Here is a 16,492-nt window from a genome sequence, read left to right as displayed (position 1 = left end):
CACCCCCGATGAATAATTCTAGTGTTGTAATGTTTCAGCATATATTTAAAAAATAAATAAAATGGCATATTTTTTTCTTACCTAAAGGTGTAATGAGAATAGTTGTATTTTTATTTTTTAATTTACTCACTGTCCACAATTAAATAAAGACTTTCTTTCCTTGTTACACTTGCACTGCACTTGTTTTGATATTACGACTAGCTCAGAAAAATACAAATTTGTTCTCGTAAGATTTACATTTTTTATTTGTTCTTGAAACCTCGTTCTCGCAAAGCTAAACATTTTTTTCTGAAATAAGCAACTTTTTAATTCCTATGGTACTTGGTTGTGATGTTTGATTGATTGGTTTTGGGGGGGATGTGTCCTTTGGGGAAAAAAAACATCTTCAGTGATAATAGGGGTATGCTGCACAAAATATGACTGATTTTGAAGGATACAGTACTATACTGTACTTTTGCTTGCTTTGACAATTCAGGGTGCAAGAAAGCAAGTGCTTAGTGTTTTTGAAAAAAAAAAAAAAAAAAGTCCATGCAAGGATAAGACCTGCTAATCCTCATGGACACAATAAAACACAAAGTAAAAAGTGAACTAAAAAGAAGTAGAGGAAAAAACATTTCTGCTTTTGTCAAAATTGTCCCCTGGCTTGACTACCTGAAGGAGTGCCTGAAGTGCACGCTCCTCCTCTTCAACTTCTCGGGATTGTGGGAAGCCATGTGCGAGAACTCTCGAAAGATGTCCAGGTACGTGGCATCTCCTGAAGAAGAACCACAGTCGAGGATGAAGATGTTAATATTGGACGAGGGCGGGTTGGGGTGCAGAGGAAGGATGTTTTGACATGGTAATAGGCAGCAAAGCCTTTTTTCTGCACTGAACGGTAGTCACGGCAACAGCTCAGTCCAACGACACTGCATCTTTTGTGGTCCGTTAGTGCTCCCAGGCTCAATTAAAAATAAACAATGAACCCCTCTGACTGTGTGTGAAACAGAACAGTTTCCTTTCATTGTATACCAGTCAGGACAGTCCACACACAGTTTCCTGTAAGCGCAGACATTAGTCACAACTCCTCAGAAAACTGCATTACAGTTTTTCTCTGTGGCTTTGTCTCATTTCTTGAAACACAAACGACTTTCTTAGAATTCAAAGATATTTGGGCAAACAGTCTTACGGTTTTGCGCAACAATACAGCTCATAAGCAAAAGCTCATCTCTATGCTAGGCTATACGTCTGTAGAATCAGTCCAGAACACTCAAAATGGTGACCCTGAGGACTACGGACTGTAATAATAACAGACGCAAAGGTCATTTCAGCAAATGTGTTATTCCAGAAGTGTGAATCAAATTGGGAGCACTTTACATGAATCAGTACAAAAGAAGTCACTCTCAGTATCAAAAAAGTTGGTGAGCCCTGCTCTGACCTCAGCACCATCGCACATGTCCGATATTCAAGGAAATAAAGTAGCGAACACATTGCTTCTATTGGCACTCGGTGCCCTGACCTGCTTGGGCGAAGCCACCCTCCGACGCACGCATCTCCTCGTTCATCCTGGCCAGACGCAACCTGAACAAGGACAGAAACTTTAGTGGTTGAAGGCTATGTTGTTGTTTTTTTTGTAATGGACGAATGGGCCAAAACTAAAATGTGCATGTACAATATTACATTTTAAGACTAAAATTTACTTTTAAATTACTGGTCAACAGTCAATTTTAATCAGAGATAGTTTTTGTCCATAAGCATATATTTGACGCTGGTTAAAAAAAAAAAAAGTTATGTTTGGTTTTACATTTGACCTATAAAAATACAAATTTTGTCATGTGTTGTAGTAATTTATAGTAATGACATTTCAGGTTAAAAAAAACAAACCCTAACCCTTAATTCATAAATATTACTAAATATATGACTATTATTATGAAGCCCTAATTTACTAGAGAAAAAAACGAGGCAAGAATCTGAATCAGTGCAAAAAAATAAACTATAATTTACTTGACTACTTCAAAAATTTAGTAGACTTTGTTGAGAGGTGTACTGATGAACCAATTATTGAATATAATAAACGGAAATCTGGTTGAGAGCTGCTTGCAGCTTTTATTATTCCTCTATTCATTACATCTCATGCAAATCTTGTAAGAAGAGTTGCTTCAAACAAAAACTTACAGTGTGACGATGTCAGCGTTGGCTTGCTGCACCGCGATGCTCAACGGGTCGTGGCCGTCCTCGTCGCCATCATTCTGGGCGGCGCCTCTTTTGAGGAATAAACACACCTGCCTGAAAGCAAGCAGAGGTGAATGAACAGCCAGGAGAAGCAAAATCGTATTTTTCCCCCTCTGTGTCGTACTCATTGTTGCATTATGCCATGGTGGTTAGATATGTATGATAGATGGAAAGTTTTGGGTGGAGAACTATGGCTTTCTGTAGTCTTAACATTACATTGTATGTGCTTTATGTTCTGTCAGATAATGCAGACTTACCCCGTGTGGCCCAGGTAGGTGGCGTGATGCAGGGGGCCCCGCCCTCTAGCGTCTCTTTGATTGACATCAGCGGCGTTTTGGAGCAGGAACTCGCAGGCTAACAAGGAACCCTTCAATCAATGCATGACAGACTTTTACAAAGAATTACAGAAAAAACAGTCAATACATTGAACACGCACCAATTTGCGACTGACAAATTGACATTTCATTTTGTGGAATCTTCAGCCATTGCTAAAAAAAAGTATTACTAGGAAAGTATCGTATTACTTCACTAGTAAAGTATAGTATGACTTAACTCCATGATGTGGGAAAAAAAATAAACTAAAGTAGTTGCAGTGAGTACACACCCCAATCACAGCCTGTATGAGTGGCGTCTTCTCTTCGTCATCCTTGTTAACCATGTTGACGTCGGCGCCGTGCGCCAGCGCTTCGGCCATGACGGGCAGGTTGCGAGCCTTGGCTGCTCTGTACAGGAGCGCCCCAGGGTGGAGGTACCTGCCGTCCTCTGGGTCCGACGCGTCATGCTCGGCCTCGCCGCTCGAGTCTTCGGACGCCTCGCTCTCTGAGGAAACGCGGCGACAGAATTGAAGTTTGTTCGATCGTTGATGTGAGCCAACGACGTGGACAGCGGGTAGGATTAAGTCACGTGCGGGTCTCAAGTCTTATCTTTCAAGTCTCGAGCACTTCAAGTCCCGACTCTCGAGTAAGTCAAGTAAAGTCGCGAGTGTCAGAAGTTGAAGTTCCAGTGAGTGGAGTCCCAAGTCTCTGACACGGACGCACCTTCCTCGGTCACGCTGTCCACCACTGACCCCGTCACCAGAAAGTCAGTGCTTCCGTCGGTGCTCCCCAAACCGCTGTCGCTGCTGAGGCCTGGCGGACCAAGTAATGCCACAACATGGACAAGTTAGAGTACAGTGGACACTTATCGTTCACGCGCTCTTACAGCTGCAACATGGCAGTATTTAATGGCACATATACATTTTCTGTGTGCACTTTTGAAGCTGAAGTAAAATCATGCCAAAGCCAAAAGGTAGGTAGCGCTTCAGTATTGAAAGCTGTTCAAAAATAGTTGTGGATCGGAGGTTGAAGTGTATTAGGTTTCGTTTCTGTGGATGTGCACACCAGTCGACAAGTGCAATGTGGCAGCGCGATTGTGATATGCGAGAGTTGATTTATTTTTCTTTATTTGGCTGCATGTCAGATGTGCGACATCTGCGTGTGACGTGGCACTGGTGAGTCTGCTCACAAAAAGCTGACTAGGCGAGGCTGAAATCATGACGGAAACTCAGGGACGAAAACTCGGGGAATGAGGACGATGTCCATCTCTGCCGCCAACAGTCGTCAAAAAACACCGTCCAAAAAGTTCCAAACATAGAAATCAGGAAGGGGCCAAATACTTTTTCCACATCATTTTACACGACTTACTTCGAGGTCCAGATCCGGTGTGGAAGTAGGAGAAAAGGGAGTCCAGCTCATCGGGGCAAAACAAGGACTCTCGTCGAGACTTGGCAGAAGCTGAGAAGGAGTCAAAACAAGAAACGTCAAACAAGAACATAACTTGTAGGTAGGGGAAGGGAAGCAAATCCCACATTGAGTAGGTCTCCTACTAAGTAGAGCCAATTTGCGTTTTTTCATCTAGCCTGGTGCCACACCGACACGACCTTGCTCGGCCCCGACCGGTGACCTTTCCATTCGATTTTTTCGGGGTCGAGCGATTACAATGGAATCACTTTTCACAGGCACCTCTGAGGTGGGTTGTGTCGTCACTGTTATCTAATCGATGCAGCAAGGACTAAACAATGAAATCTAAGTTAACTGTTAACAATGCTGATAATGAGCAGGAACCTGAGGAAAGGCTGGCCGGGGAAGCGCTCCGGAGATCTTGTCGGCACCGCCGCCATGTCTTTGGTACCGTGGTAGCACTGTTGTGTCTGCGACACTTCTGGACGTTCCAGCGCCGCGTTGACTTCCTGTCGCCGTTGACGAGACTGGACGCGGCGATCATCTTCTTGACAAACCTTTTCTCCACATACTTGGCCTTAATCCAAGCCTCTTTCTCCTGCCTGGAAGATCATTGTAGCTTTGAGCTGTTTTTGCTTCCATTTTATAAACAATGTTTGACATTTCTATTGAAGTGAAAAAAGTGAACATTTATTAAAAATTGTAATCAATATTTGATTAAAAAGTCTAACTTGAAAACCTGATGGGCAAGCTCCAGATTGTTCTGGCCTGAATTTAGGAGAAGACTCTCCTACCTGCAACTGGATGCCGTGGCTTTCCTCACACCTTGTCCTTCCTGATACGAGCCCTCATAGATGTGCTTGACAACACCGTTGCCTAGCTCACACATCAACTGTGAGGCACAATTAGCAGACAATCAATCATCCCCATGACGATTATGCTTTTGACATTTTTCAATGGCACAGAACGAAATTTTCATTCGCTTTTTACTCATTTGTTTTAACCCTGCAACAAAGTTAGGAGCCCAGCTGGCACTTTTTAAACAAAATTGAAATAAAATCATACAATTACCTTATTTTATACTTATAATATTATACTCTATATGCACATTACCTTTAGCCTATTGATATGGTATATGAGACACTGTATGTGTGTTCAGTTTGGTTAGCTTATTTTCATGAAGTTGTTGAATGTTGAGCTACTCCTTTACAGTCACGCTCGTTGCTCACTGTTTCACCTTTAATAACTCGGGTTCCCACGAGTCCAGCGTGAGCGATCGCACTTTGGAGCAGTGAACGCCGAGACTTCTGGAACCAGACACAAAGCGACAATTCAGTAAGAAAAGTTGGTGGCGACGCCAACGGACATTACTCAATCACTTGGAAGAATGACACTTGGCACTACGCTGATGCTAATGTGATGCTAATCCTCTTAAGTTCCACACATGTAGCGGCCGGTATCCCGGCAACGGGCGATGCCATGTTGTCTGCTGTGTGACTTGGAGGACATAACATGAATATTCAAAAGCTGGCCAGCACTTTAAAGGGGACATACGTACTTTGAAGTCCCAGCTCGCCCATTAAGTGTGAAATTTAACATCTAGGCCATTCTTTAGTTATCGGACTTGATCAGAAAACCTGTCTGCTAGCGAGCGCTTCACATCAAATTGCTCTGCCCATGACTCGGCATTACATCATAGCTAAAAGACTTTTTAGCCATTGGTTCGAGTCAGAACCGCCCATCTGTTTTAAGTGTGAAAAATAAAATCATTCAGAATGTTCAATAAAGAGACCTGTGAATGCCAGAGCACTCGATGCACAGGAGGATCCCCAGATTGATGGATGCCCAACGAGGCTCGGCCTGACCGCAGTCGCAGCACTGCTGGTTGCCAGGTAGGCCAAGGATCCTCTGCAAGATGCCCTCGCCGCGGCTTCCGTGCTCTCGTGACTCGTTGGCTGAGTCGATGCTGCTGGTGGATGGCGAGGCTGCTCTGTCCAGAAGCTAAAAAAAAAAAATCATTGCATTTCAGTAGTTGTCAGTTCTGCACAGATTTTCACTGGATCCACTGGATTGTAAGTGAAGGGATGGAAAGAGTGTGACTAGCCTCGCTGCGGAGGCTGTCAGGACTCTCCCTGTAGGCCGAGGCAATGCTGGCCTGGACCGCCTGAATCCAAGCTTGTCTCAACTTTTCTGACTCGGCCTGCAGCATGCAGCTCCTGATGAGAAAATTGTAAACTTGGGATTTTAGACTCTAAAGGGAGTTAATAAAGTTAAGCACGTATGGCGTTCCTAGTTCTACTCAATACTCAGCACGGTAAATACAAAGTCTTACTTGGTCGGGGAGACAACTTCGAAGCAGAATCTCCTTTCGATGTCCTCGCAGGGTTTGACGGAACACAGGCGGAGGTCATCCACCACCACCGTCAGAGAGTCCTGCCCACAGACAAAGCGCCCAGTGAGACTCGAACATGTTTATCAGGACTGAACAATGAAAGATCTGCTTGCCTTGAACTTCTTCTGGTAAACCAGCTGACTGCTCTGGATAGAGAACCAGCGTCTGGAAGGCATAAAGGAAACTATATAGACCACCTCCAGAGTGAGACTCAGGAGCCTTTTGTCCCACCTGTTCCACGTCTTGAAGGTATTGCTGGCCCTCTTGAACAAGTATCCTTCCATCACCACGCCGTTGGGAGAGTCTACGTTGAACTCTGCTTTGGGGTCGTCGTAGGCAAAGTCCTGGGAGAGCCGGGTGGGGTGGCAAACATCTCCATGAACCACGAACGGGAATGTCAAGGATCGCCATGCGTTGTCAAACATTCCCACCGAGCAAATTGCCAGGAATAGGAAGTAGGATCGTTAATAATTTGGAGGTGACTCACCTGCATTAGAGTCTAAGAGAAGCAAAAGCAGAAAGAGAAAGAAAGAAAGAATATGAGAAGCACATTAACAGTAATCAAAAAATTCCTGTGGAATTTTACAGTGAGGCTAGGAATGGAGAAAGGTGATCTTTTCAACCTCATTTTGGACCACCAAGAAAACCAATTCCAAATTTACAGGTAGCTTGTGCAGTGAAGCATGCACTGGAGAAATATGATCTCGTTCTACTCTGTTTTCAGGCAGCTGCATTTTGGATCAGTTGGAGAATCCGAAGAGAGCAGAATTATATAATAGTAATCATTCTAACAATTTGTCTGGTTCGTTCAGTCGGCAGTCGATTGGCAAGCCATCTTAGTTGGCATCGATTCACAGCAACGGGAACACTTGACATGAACCGACTCACCCTCTGCTGGATGGTTGCGTGCTTGTGCTCCAGCTCTCTCTTCTCCATGGCCGAGTCGATCACCAGCTGATCCAACTGAAAGGAAGACAAAACTACTTTGAGTCACGAGCCAAATTTGTCGTTTGTTCTCGTCTCATTAAAATTAGCCAGTTGCGAAGGAGGCATGACTCACACCACCCCATTTGACTGCTGAGCCTATGTCACAAACATCTTTTGTTACCATGTGGGAAAAAAAAGCAAGCAGAGACAAAAAAAAAAAAAAAAAAGAATGGTTTATATCAGTGCTTTATTAGCAAGCTCCTAAATAAACACTTCAAAGAAAAGACAAAATGGCCTAATATCAAGGCAATTATTGTGCTTTGCTCACCTCTGTTGCCAACTTCTTCATGTAGGGGTCCACCTCTTCCAGGCGTTTGTAGCCCTGTTGGAACAAGGAGTACTGGGCATGCATGAAGGACAGCATCTGGAGGTGGGGGGGCAGAAATACAAATACAACTCATGTATATTTATTTATACAGTCTAATGTCTGTTTGGAATTTAAACAACTCACTGCATCCAAGATCTCAAATTTCTTTTTGGCCTGGAGAACATTGATCTGCAGGGAGAAAGAGAAGGCACGACATATTTTATATCAAAACATAGGCACGTTTATCTTAGACACAGGCTCAAGTCCCCACCTGCAGAACGTAGTCCAAGGCCAGGTGGCGGAAGCACTTTCGCGCAACGCTGAGCGCGCAAGTAGCTTCCTCCACCTCATGAGCTTTGTTCCTGGGTGCCTGCGCATTCTTCACCTGCGCGATCTCCATGTCCTCACGCATGCGCTCAAAATGCTTCTTGGTCTCCTTGAACTTGCGTACGTCCCTACAGATTTAAAATAGATGGGAAAAAAATACTTTTGAATGCATTGGGTACATTTTTTTTTTAAGCGACTTTTTTTCTTAGAATCTAATTCAGCTTGGTGGGCGGCACAAGTAAGTGTTGCCTTCACCATGGAAAATGCAATGCAAATTAGTCTTTTATGTCCTCTTCAGATTCTTGACCGTATGGGAATAAGCTGGCGCTCGCCTCAGCATGGTGTCTGAAATGTTTGAGACAGAACAGCCCCCTCTTCCAAAAAGAGTGATTTCAAGCAGTGTTCTCAGTTGATGTCGTGTACTGTAATTTCTTATCCGTTGTGGAATTTGAAGAATGTCAGCGATCACCGTGGAAGATTTTGCAAAATAGGTCACTTAAAAAAAAAAAATCAACATAATACAAGGTGGAACATTTGCTGCGTTGACACACATACAGTACAATACAGCCTTACACATAATGAACTCACTCTTTGACAAAGTGATGCAACTGTTGCTTGACTGAATGCTGAGCTTGATCGAAAAGCACCTGCAACAAAAACAACAAAAACTGTAAAAACAGATCATTAAAAGTTGACCAAAAGGCATCACGCCATTTTGTTAGTATTTCTTTTCACTTGTGTTACAGATGAGGTTAACCAAATGGATTGATGAACATTTCAAATGAAACTGAATGAAATCTCCCACTTCCGAGCCAACTTCCAATGCAATGCATCAATGTACCGAAAGAGAGCGACGAAGGGCACTTTCACATGCAGATTAAAGTCAGTTGGCAAAAATGAATGGAGGAGGAATGTGGCCTTTTCTTTTTTCTTTTTTTCCCCCGCCCCACACAATAACGCCGCCTTTTCTTGAATGCTTTGAATCCAAGAGGCTTCCATTTCACACTGGGAGCACATGCTCGGAGATTCCTACAGCATTCCCGCTAAATAGGTCATCCGGGCGGGTAGGGTGGAGGAGTGGACGGCATGCAGGGAGAGGCCGGACGTGAATCCATCTCTAGCTGTGTGACCATTTAATATTAGATATAATCCACATGCAGTCCGATCCAACAACTAAGACTGCATTTAAAACTAGATGGAGGTGACTTGAAGTTGACCTGAGTTTGAAAATAATCATTTTGTGCGCGTTTGTCCCACAGAAGTACAGCAGGGATGCGGAAATAAACCTGTGGCTGCGGTGGCGTCCCGATGTGACCGCAAGCTGCCGAAAGTTAACCACTAGTGACTGTGTTAGCACTTTAGTGATACGGCCTCCGCATTTTCTCCACCAAAATGTGATTCCCCATTTTAATCAATTGTCATAACCAAGTTTGACCCTTTCAATGATTTATGAAATATTTCTCCTGATACCAAACAATCTTTTTGTCTTGTATCAGCAAAGGAACAAGGAAATGAACAGCAACATTATCTTTATCTGTTACAACCAACTAACACTTGATCTTTGAAGTATCTTGATGAAGACACATGGGAAAGATTTGAAATTGTGATGAAAATGCACAATATGGCTCCTTTTGCAGACCTTGATGAGGCTGATGCTTCTTTTGGAATGAAAATGAAGTGCCTTTTAGTGATGCTTACTATGTGGTAGTTGATGATTTCCTGAAGACTTTCGCTGCACTTTTCCAGGCACTCCTGCCAAGAATAGAATGCAAAGAGGAAGGGGGGGGAAAAAAAAATTGATGTTCGGAACGTGTGCTGTTTGTCTGAAAATAAACACTCCTGCTAAAATAAAAGGAGACATCAACTGGCTGAGGATCAGGCTGAGCAGGAACACTGAAAACAGGCTCATTTTAGTTTTCCTACAAAAAACTGCTGTAATTTTTCGCCTGTGTATTCTGACTTGAATCATATTTCGAAATTGATTCTAACACATGGTAACACTTAAAAAAAAAAAAAAAAACATGCCCAGCAAATTGTTGATTTTAATATGATCCATTCCCACCAAATCTCACCGAGATCATTTCATCCTTCTTGCACTGCTGCGACAGATCCCGGATGCCGCTGATGAATATTTTGTTGGCGCTGACGTACGCCTTCCCCGCATCTATCATGCCGCCACAGAGCTTTACCAACTGAGTGTTCAAAAAGGACACAAGGTGAAAGATACGTTACAATGTCATAAACTCATTTCAACATTTGTTGTTTTTTTTGTGGGTCTCTTCATGAAAGACATGCCCACCAAGTTTCAAACGTGCTTCAGGGACTGGATTTTTTTAGGACGCTAGGTTGAGCTGACCTGAGGATTTAGTGTTGGAAGGACAGTTATCAAACTTGGGGAGGTGAATTTTTATGATGTTTGGTTCAGCTGACCTTGTGGAGTTTTAGAGTTTCCTGTTTTATGCTAAGTCATCAAACTTGGCCACCATTCTCCACCCACAAGGAATGATGAAAGCTCTCAATTTAAGGTCACAACTCTGTTGACTATTAGTGGTTAACATTTGGCAAAAAGTGGACAAATGGTCCATGGAAAAGAAAACTTCGAACCAAAATGGCAGACGTTCTGTGCTTATTCAAGCACGGCTTCTTAAAAATACCAAATTTAATGTTGGGAAATGATGAAACTGTTATTTCAGGGTTGATGTTTTTTCAAGATGACTTCAGAGTTTTGTGTTTTAAGGAGCATCATGAAATGTCACTACCACGCTGCACTCATGATCAAAATGTCAAAGTTTCCCATGATTGTGCACCATCTATCCGTCTGGTGGGGATGGGTCCAAAATTTTCAGACTGTTCTGCCCTAATTAAGTGTGTGAGAGATTTTTTGTCATCCTTTCCAGCTATCAAGAAGGGTTCATTTCCCAAAAGCCACTGCATTAGCTTCATGTTGCAAAAGGAACAACACGTTGACAACGATGCTCTTACCTTATCGAGTTTTGCCTCAATCTCCACAACCTCTGTCTCCACTTCCTCGATATTTGCCCTAAAACACAAAACAAGGTCGTCCATATAAATCCCTATTTAGATTTTTTTATTCCATTACGGGGGCTAAGCCATTCATTATTAAAGCTAAAAGTTGTGCTGCATCGCACGATATACTGTTGAGCATAAACTTCTAAAAACAATTTGATAACGAGTGACTGGACACACACGTAGCAGCTACCATTAGCAAGAAGCTACCATTAGCAGTTGCTTCTACGGGCCTGATTTATAAAGATCATACATTAATAAATATCATATTGCAATACATCATATATCAAGTCATTAAGCAAATTAAAGGACTTTATCAGGGTTTTCCAGAACTTTGATTAGTTTGTCAATCTGTCCTCATACAGCCAAAGTACACATGACTCTTTCTCGTCTTTTTAGTCAATAGTGAGAATTGTTGATCCACTTTGTGGGACAGCTGTTGAAAGTATTGAACAACCCGAAGCTATAAATCCCCCGCTGTCCTGTGTCATCGCACCCAGACCCACTTCCCCCCCAATAATGGAAGCGCACGGTGCCCCCAGGACCCGTTGACATGGCAACCGTAGCTATACGGGCCGCAGAGGTCCCTGATGGGCTCGTGAGAGGCGAGCCCAACCACATTGAGTTTGTCACACAACCAAATGGTATGTTGGATAGGTACATTAGGTAGGCAGGCTGGTAGAGGAATATTTAGTCAAATTGCAGCTTTTTCAACCAATCATTTCAGCATTTTCCTCCCATGGTGGGATATGACAGTTCTCATACTGGCTGGGCTCAAAGTATCTTAATACGTCTAATACAAGCTGATAATTCCCGTCATAAATAAATAATACCAACATTCTTCCATGGGAAGACTCAAATAAAACATTCAATTTGTGCAACGTGGCATTTCTCCCACCGTTGGGAATCCAAAGTGTACAGAAACAGTGGAATGTTGGCTGCGACCGAGGAAAATCAATACGTGTTTTTTTTTCTTTTTTTCTTTTCATACAACAATGACCCCAGAGAGGTTCAAAAGAGACATATTATGCAATTTTTTCCCCCCCAGAATTCAAGAGTTCCCAAGTGTCTTACTAACATGTCTATGGGAGGGCTTTGGTCAAAAGAGCTCAAAAATCAACAATTATACAGCACATATTTCTTGCTGACGGTTAAACCTGTGGGCTGGATCTTTGACCATCTCCACATGTTTGCAACTGCCTGCAGCTCGGTCGTACAAACACAACCAAAGCTCAAGAGTGTTAGAACTGTTGTTGCTGTTATGACACTAATCTTTTCTTAAAAGAAATTTCAATTCCTTCCTGTTTATCTTTGGCAATACGGCCACAGGCTATCTCCTAAACACACACTTTAAGCCATCTCTGATAGAAATGAAATTACATTCATGGGAATTCATCCCCGTGCCACTGAAACACACTTGTAAGTTAATGATGTGTGTGACATGGCCAAGCAGAAATAGCCCTGATCGCCACACAGACAGGAAGCAAGAGAGAGAGAAGTAAAGGGAGAGAAGAAAGACAGAAAAGGACTTGAAAGACTGAATGAGAGCGAGAGAAAAGGAATAGAGAGGCAGAAAAGAAATGAGTGAAAAAAATGAAAGCGCAGGAAAAAGATTAGAGAGCCCATTAGGTTGGCCTAAAAAAAGATCAGGAGAAAAGGGAGAATTAGCCACAACAATGAGAGAAAAGAATGAGAAGAATGAAATAAATAGAATAGAAACAAAAGAGACAATAGATGAGAGAGAAATGAGACTGGAATGAGAAAAGATATGAAACAGAAAGAGAAAACGACAAATCTAATGCTAATGTGTGCTAAAAAGAGCTTGAAAGTGGCGCATTCACTGTAAAAGATATTTTTAGTCGTAGCAAAACTAAAGCTGGACTTGGTTATTTCAATTTCCTCATTACGAGACACGACTATTTGGATACAACACAAAAAATGTCAACGTCTCCTTGAAATAGTTCACCATGTTTCAGAGCAGGACTGAAACATCCCCAGCAGAATGTTCAATGTTCTTCTTCAATCCCATATTGTAAACATTGTTCCATTAAGAAGACAGACAAAAGCCCTCAGTCACGCTACACCTTTATTTCCTGCGTCCGTCTGGCATTCTGGAGAAATAGCTGAATTCCCTAAGTGACCGTCCCTCGTACACTCAACCGAGTCTCGGCGAGCTGGGAAGTCTTCCCGGCATTTTTGCTGGCGAAGCACGCAGCTTGGCTCTCAACAGAGCGACATAGCAGACGTGTGAAGCATGCGAGCAGCGCTTTCCTGTCTGCGAGCTCGCTGCTGAGGTGGAACGGCTTCGATTACAGCCCAGGAACATCTTTGTTTGAATTTGCAAACATCAAAATGAGAGCAAACCAGAACTGGGAAGTACGGCCTTCAAATTAATTTCCCCCCCCCACACACACAAAATTCCTACTTGTGATTTGGAGCAAGCTTCCCCTTGGCTCGTAGTTAAAGTGGAACTCAACCCCCAAATTGTCTTTTACAACACAGTTGCTAGATCTTTGGTCGAACCAAACATGGCTCACCCGTGTTCTGAAGCTGAGCCGTGATTTGTTGGGACCTGAGACCTGGCGACTGTGATGTCATTTTCAGTCGACGGCAAGTGGCCGCCCCTGAGATGGATCCATACGGCTGTTTAATTCATATTCCACAAAGAAATCACAACATTGTGTTTCAACTAGTTGACGCAGACTTCGAGGTAGCTGAGAATAACGTGTGCTCATGATGAGTGCTCACTTCCTCTGCGCTTTCCTGCGGGTGTTTCCTCTACTAGGTCAGCGGTTGGGCCCTACCCTGACGTCATCCTCATCCATCACCCTTGACCACCAGCCATTTCTGCATGGTCCTGTCACCAGGAAGCACAACCGGATGGAATCTTGCCTGTGCATGATGGAGACGGCAAGTTCAAGAGGAAATGGAAGAGCCATCTCTCTCTGTATGACTTCTCTTCCTTGTGTTTCTCATATTTGATCTTTTTCTTTTTTCTTTTTACACACATTGAATAGAAAAGCTTTGAGTTTGGATTTAAGAGTGAGTTGCATTGGTCAAGTGGCAGACAGCTGGAGTGTGGAGTTGGCTGACCGGCTACGCAGGCCTTTATTGGGGTTAGGGAGCATCTCGACCTCTCCAACAGCAGATCCATAAAGTGGGTGATCTGGACTAGAACTAACACAAGTGGGAAATTGGGAATTTGTACTTGTTGCATTTGATTAATCGCAGAAATTAATATGCTCAATAATATGCAGAATACAACTAAAAGGGCAAACTTGTGCTGAAGGCTTTTCAACAGAAGTCTGTCCAGCCCTACTTTAGAACATCAAGTCATTCATTTTGGTGCAGAACCAGTCGTGTACCGTAAAATGCTGATTGGTGTATTTTCTTAAGCTGTTGACAATTTTGGTGCCTTTGGTTTGTGATTCAGAATGAGCTGTTGGAACAAGGCAGTCAGCGTCATCAACGTTCTCCCCTCACATTGACCTCTGCTTTGAAAACTCCAGCAGGCTGACGCATTTCCCGGCCCGGCCCCGGTTTCGTCGAGGGCCGGGACCAGTTATCTGCCCTTGCAATGGCGAATACAGACAAGAAGTGGACAGAGAGAGAGAGAGAGAGAGAGAGAGAGAGAGAGCGAGAGAGAGCGAGAGAGAGCGAGAGAGAGCGAGAGAGAGCGCGAGAGAGCGCGAGAGAGCGCGAGAGAGCGCGAGAGAGCGCGAGAGAGAGAGAGAGAGAGAGGAGTGCAGAAAGTAGAACAAATGGAAAGCAGATGCCGAGACACGTGCAATACGGCCTTCCACAAGAGGCTTTTGGATGAGAGCGACCGCCGAGACCAATCATTTTCCCGCCTCTGACTTCACACTGCAGCTGGATAAAATGGCCTTAAAGGACAACTAAAGCCATTATGTTTATCAGCTGCTGCTTGCTTATATCTACAAAATGTTTCCATCCATTTTCTGAACCGCTTCTCCTCTCAAAGGTCACGGGCGCGCTGAAGCCTATCCCAGTTTAATTTGGGGAGTAGGCGGGGGACATCCGGAAGTTGTTGTCAGCAAACTTCATTTTGAAAAAAAATAAATTCACAACATTGAATCTGGCTTTTTTTTTTTTTTTTTAAACTTGCTTTTGGGTGTCACCATTTTGCAACTTAATGAGACTGTGACATGTAATTGCCAATCATGATTGGTCCTCACTTTGTGACATCACAAAGTGAAGACTCAGACATTTCTTGGGGGGGGATAGGGTTAGGGAAAGTTAACCTCGTGGAGGGTTGTTGGTTTAAAATGTTGACGTTTGTTCTTCCAGCCACATGTGTTTAAATAAACTGTCACTTCTGATTGGATGCTGGCGTGTTTGTGTTTGCTCTTGAACAACAGCCATTTCACATCAGGCTTTTGACACTTCATCTTTTTTGAGGACAGGTTGTGTGATGCTGGGGCAGTGCGGTGCAGTAGCGGTTACCACATGTGCTCCACAGTCCAGAGTCTCTGGGTTTGAAAAAGGATGCATATGTCTCGTTTAAAGTGTGCATTGCACTCAAAAGTCATCAGTCATTCATCTTTTCGGCAAACATCCCATAAAAATGATTTTTTTTTCATTATATACTTCGGTTTTTAATTTGAATAACGGTCAAATTAAACAAGCATTCAACATTAGCTTCTTTAACTGATATGTACGTATGTGTAACAGGGTAAAATGGCAAAATATATGATATGACAAATGAAATATTTGCAACAACAAAAAAAGCCTTGCATTCATACGTGAGCTGGACAAATTATGTGACGGTTTATTAATTTTTTTTCCTGCAAAATTCCAAATCGTTGGTGCCTAAATTGTCTCCCAATTCTGGTATGACCTGCAAATATGTTTTGGGACATTTTGTCTGGTGGCGTGTAAAATGTGTTTTCAATAAAGGTTAGGAAGCTTTGAACTAAGTCCAAATAACGTTCAACTCGGGAAACTCGATCATGTTTTGAAGCGACCTTTTCAAATGGTCAACTCCGGCCCGGGACAAAACAAATAAATGCATTACTCACCTGAAGCGGGGCGAATCTTTGACACACTCTTCAAAATCCACCGTCATCTTGGCTTCCCGGTGGGCTGTTATTCGTCTTCACAAGGTGCAGGGCATGTCCCGGTGGTCTGTTCCGTTGGGTTCAGTTCGCTGGCTTCTTTTGGTAGCCTTGATTTCAAGGCACTTCGCTCCCGCCGACTGAGCTCGAGGAGTCAAGCACACACGCCCCAGCACTATGAGGCGTTCACTGTCCTCCAGCTGAGCTCTGACATTCAAACTCTCTATGATGTATGCCAAACGATGACGAATGGATTGTGTCTGGGCATAGACAGTGGACCACCAATGCATGACACCATCTGGCACTGATACAACAAAGCAATGTTTATTAAACGTCAACATTTCTTTCGATCCGAAGCTCGGAATTCTTGCCATTTTACAGTGGCATTTCTAGCCTACAGCCACGAGAAATCTATATTACTAAGTTATACGTGAACGCAGCACACTAATTT

The 16,492-nt window shown here is 43.2% G+C and overlaps 1 protein-coding gene across 2 annotated transcripts; it reads right to left on the bottom strand.

The window, feature by feature from the left end:
* Positions 1-500: 500 nt before the first annotated feature.
* LOC147062280 (arf-GAP with coiled-coil, ANK repeat and PH domain-containing protein 3-like) lies at positions 501-16,225 on the bottom strand. Of its 2 annotated transcripts, XM_085918244.1 has the most exons (25): positions 16,006-16,225; positions 10,922-10,979; positions 10,012-10,131; positions 9,638-9,691; positions 8,528-8,586; positions 7,884-8,067; positions 7,757-7,801; positions 7,574-7,669; positions 7,207-7,281; positions 6,806-6,817; positions 6,550-6,662; positions 6,432-6,483; positions 6,259-6,359; positions 6,031-6,142; positions 5,719-5,927; positions 5,164-5,233; positions 4,721-4,818; positions 4,311-4,528; positions 3,891-3,980; positions 3,246-3,335; positions 2,813-3,027; positions 2,466-2,575; positions 2,152-2,262; positions 1,496-1,557; positions 501-754 (listed from the first exon to the last, which is right to left on the bottom strand). In XM_085918244.1, the coding sequence occupies exons 1-25, from the start codon at positions 16,050-16,052 to the stop codon at positions 648-650; spliced, it is 2,508 nt and encodes an 835-aa protein (XP_085774370.1). In that variant the 5' UTR covers positions 16,053-16,225; the 3' UTR covers positions 501-647. The 2 variants fall into 2 exon arrangements, with proteins under 2 accessions (XP_085774370.1, XP_085774378.1); XM_085918252.1 differs by lacking the exon at positions 3,246-3,335.
* Between the last annotated feature and the right edge of the window lie 267 nt (positions 16,226-16,492).

Source organism: Syngnathus leptorhynchus, chromosome 1 (genome assembly GCF_054491065.1).
Source record: "Syngnathus leptorhynchus isolate UIUO chromosome 1, UIUO_Slep, whole genome shotgun sequence".
Lineage (NCBI taxonomy): Eukaryota > Metazoa > Chordata > Actinopteri > Syngnathiformes > Syngnathidae > Syngnathus > Syngnathus leptorhynchus.
The sequence above is the reverse complement of the archived record's forward strand: the minus strand, read 5'-3'. Positions and strand labels throughout refer to the sequence as shown.

What these genes read in the sequence shown, in the direction of transcription:
- LOC147062280 (XM_085918244.1), bottom strand. Translation starts at nt 16,052, where the DNA reads ATGACGGTGGATTTTGAAGAGTGTGTCAAAGATTCGCCCCGCTTCAG. An exon ending in TTGCATCACTTTGTCAAAGA is followed by an intron (nt 8,068 to 8,527) that starts GTGAGTTCATTA and finishes TTAAATCTGTAG; the next exon opens with GGACGTACGCAAGTTCAAGG. An exon ending in TCATACAGGCTGTGATTGGG is followed by an intron (nt 2,576 to 2,812) that starts GTGTGTACTCAC and finishes CATTGATTGAAG; the next exon opens with GGTTCCTTGTTAGCCTGCGA.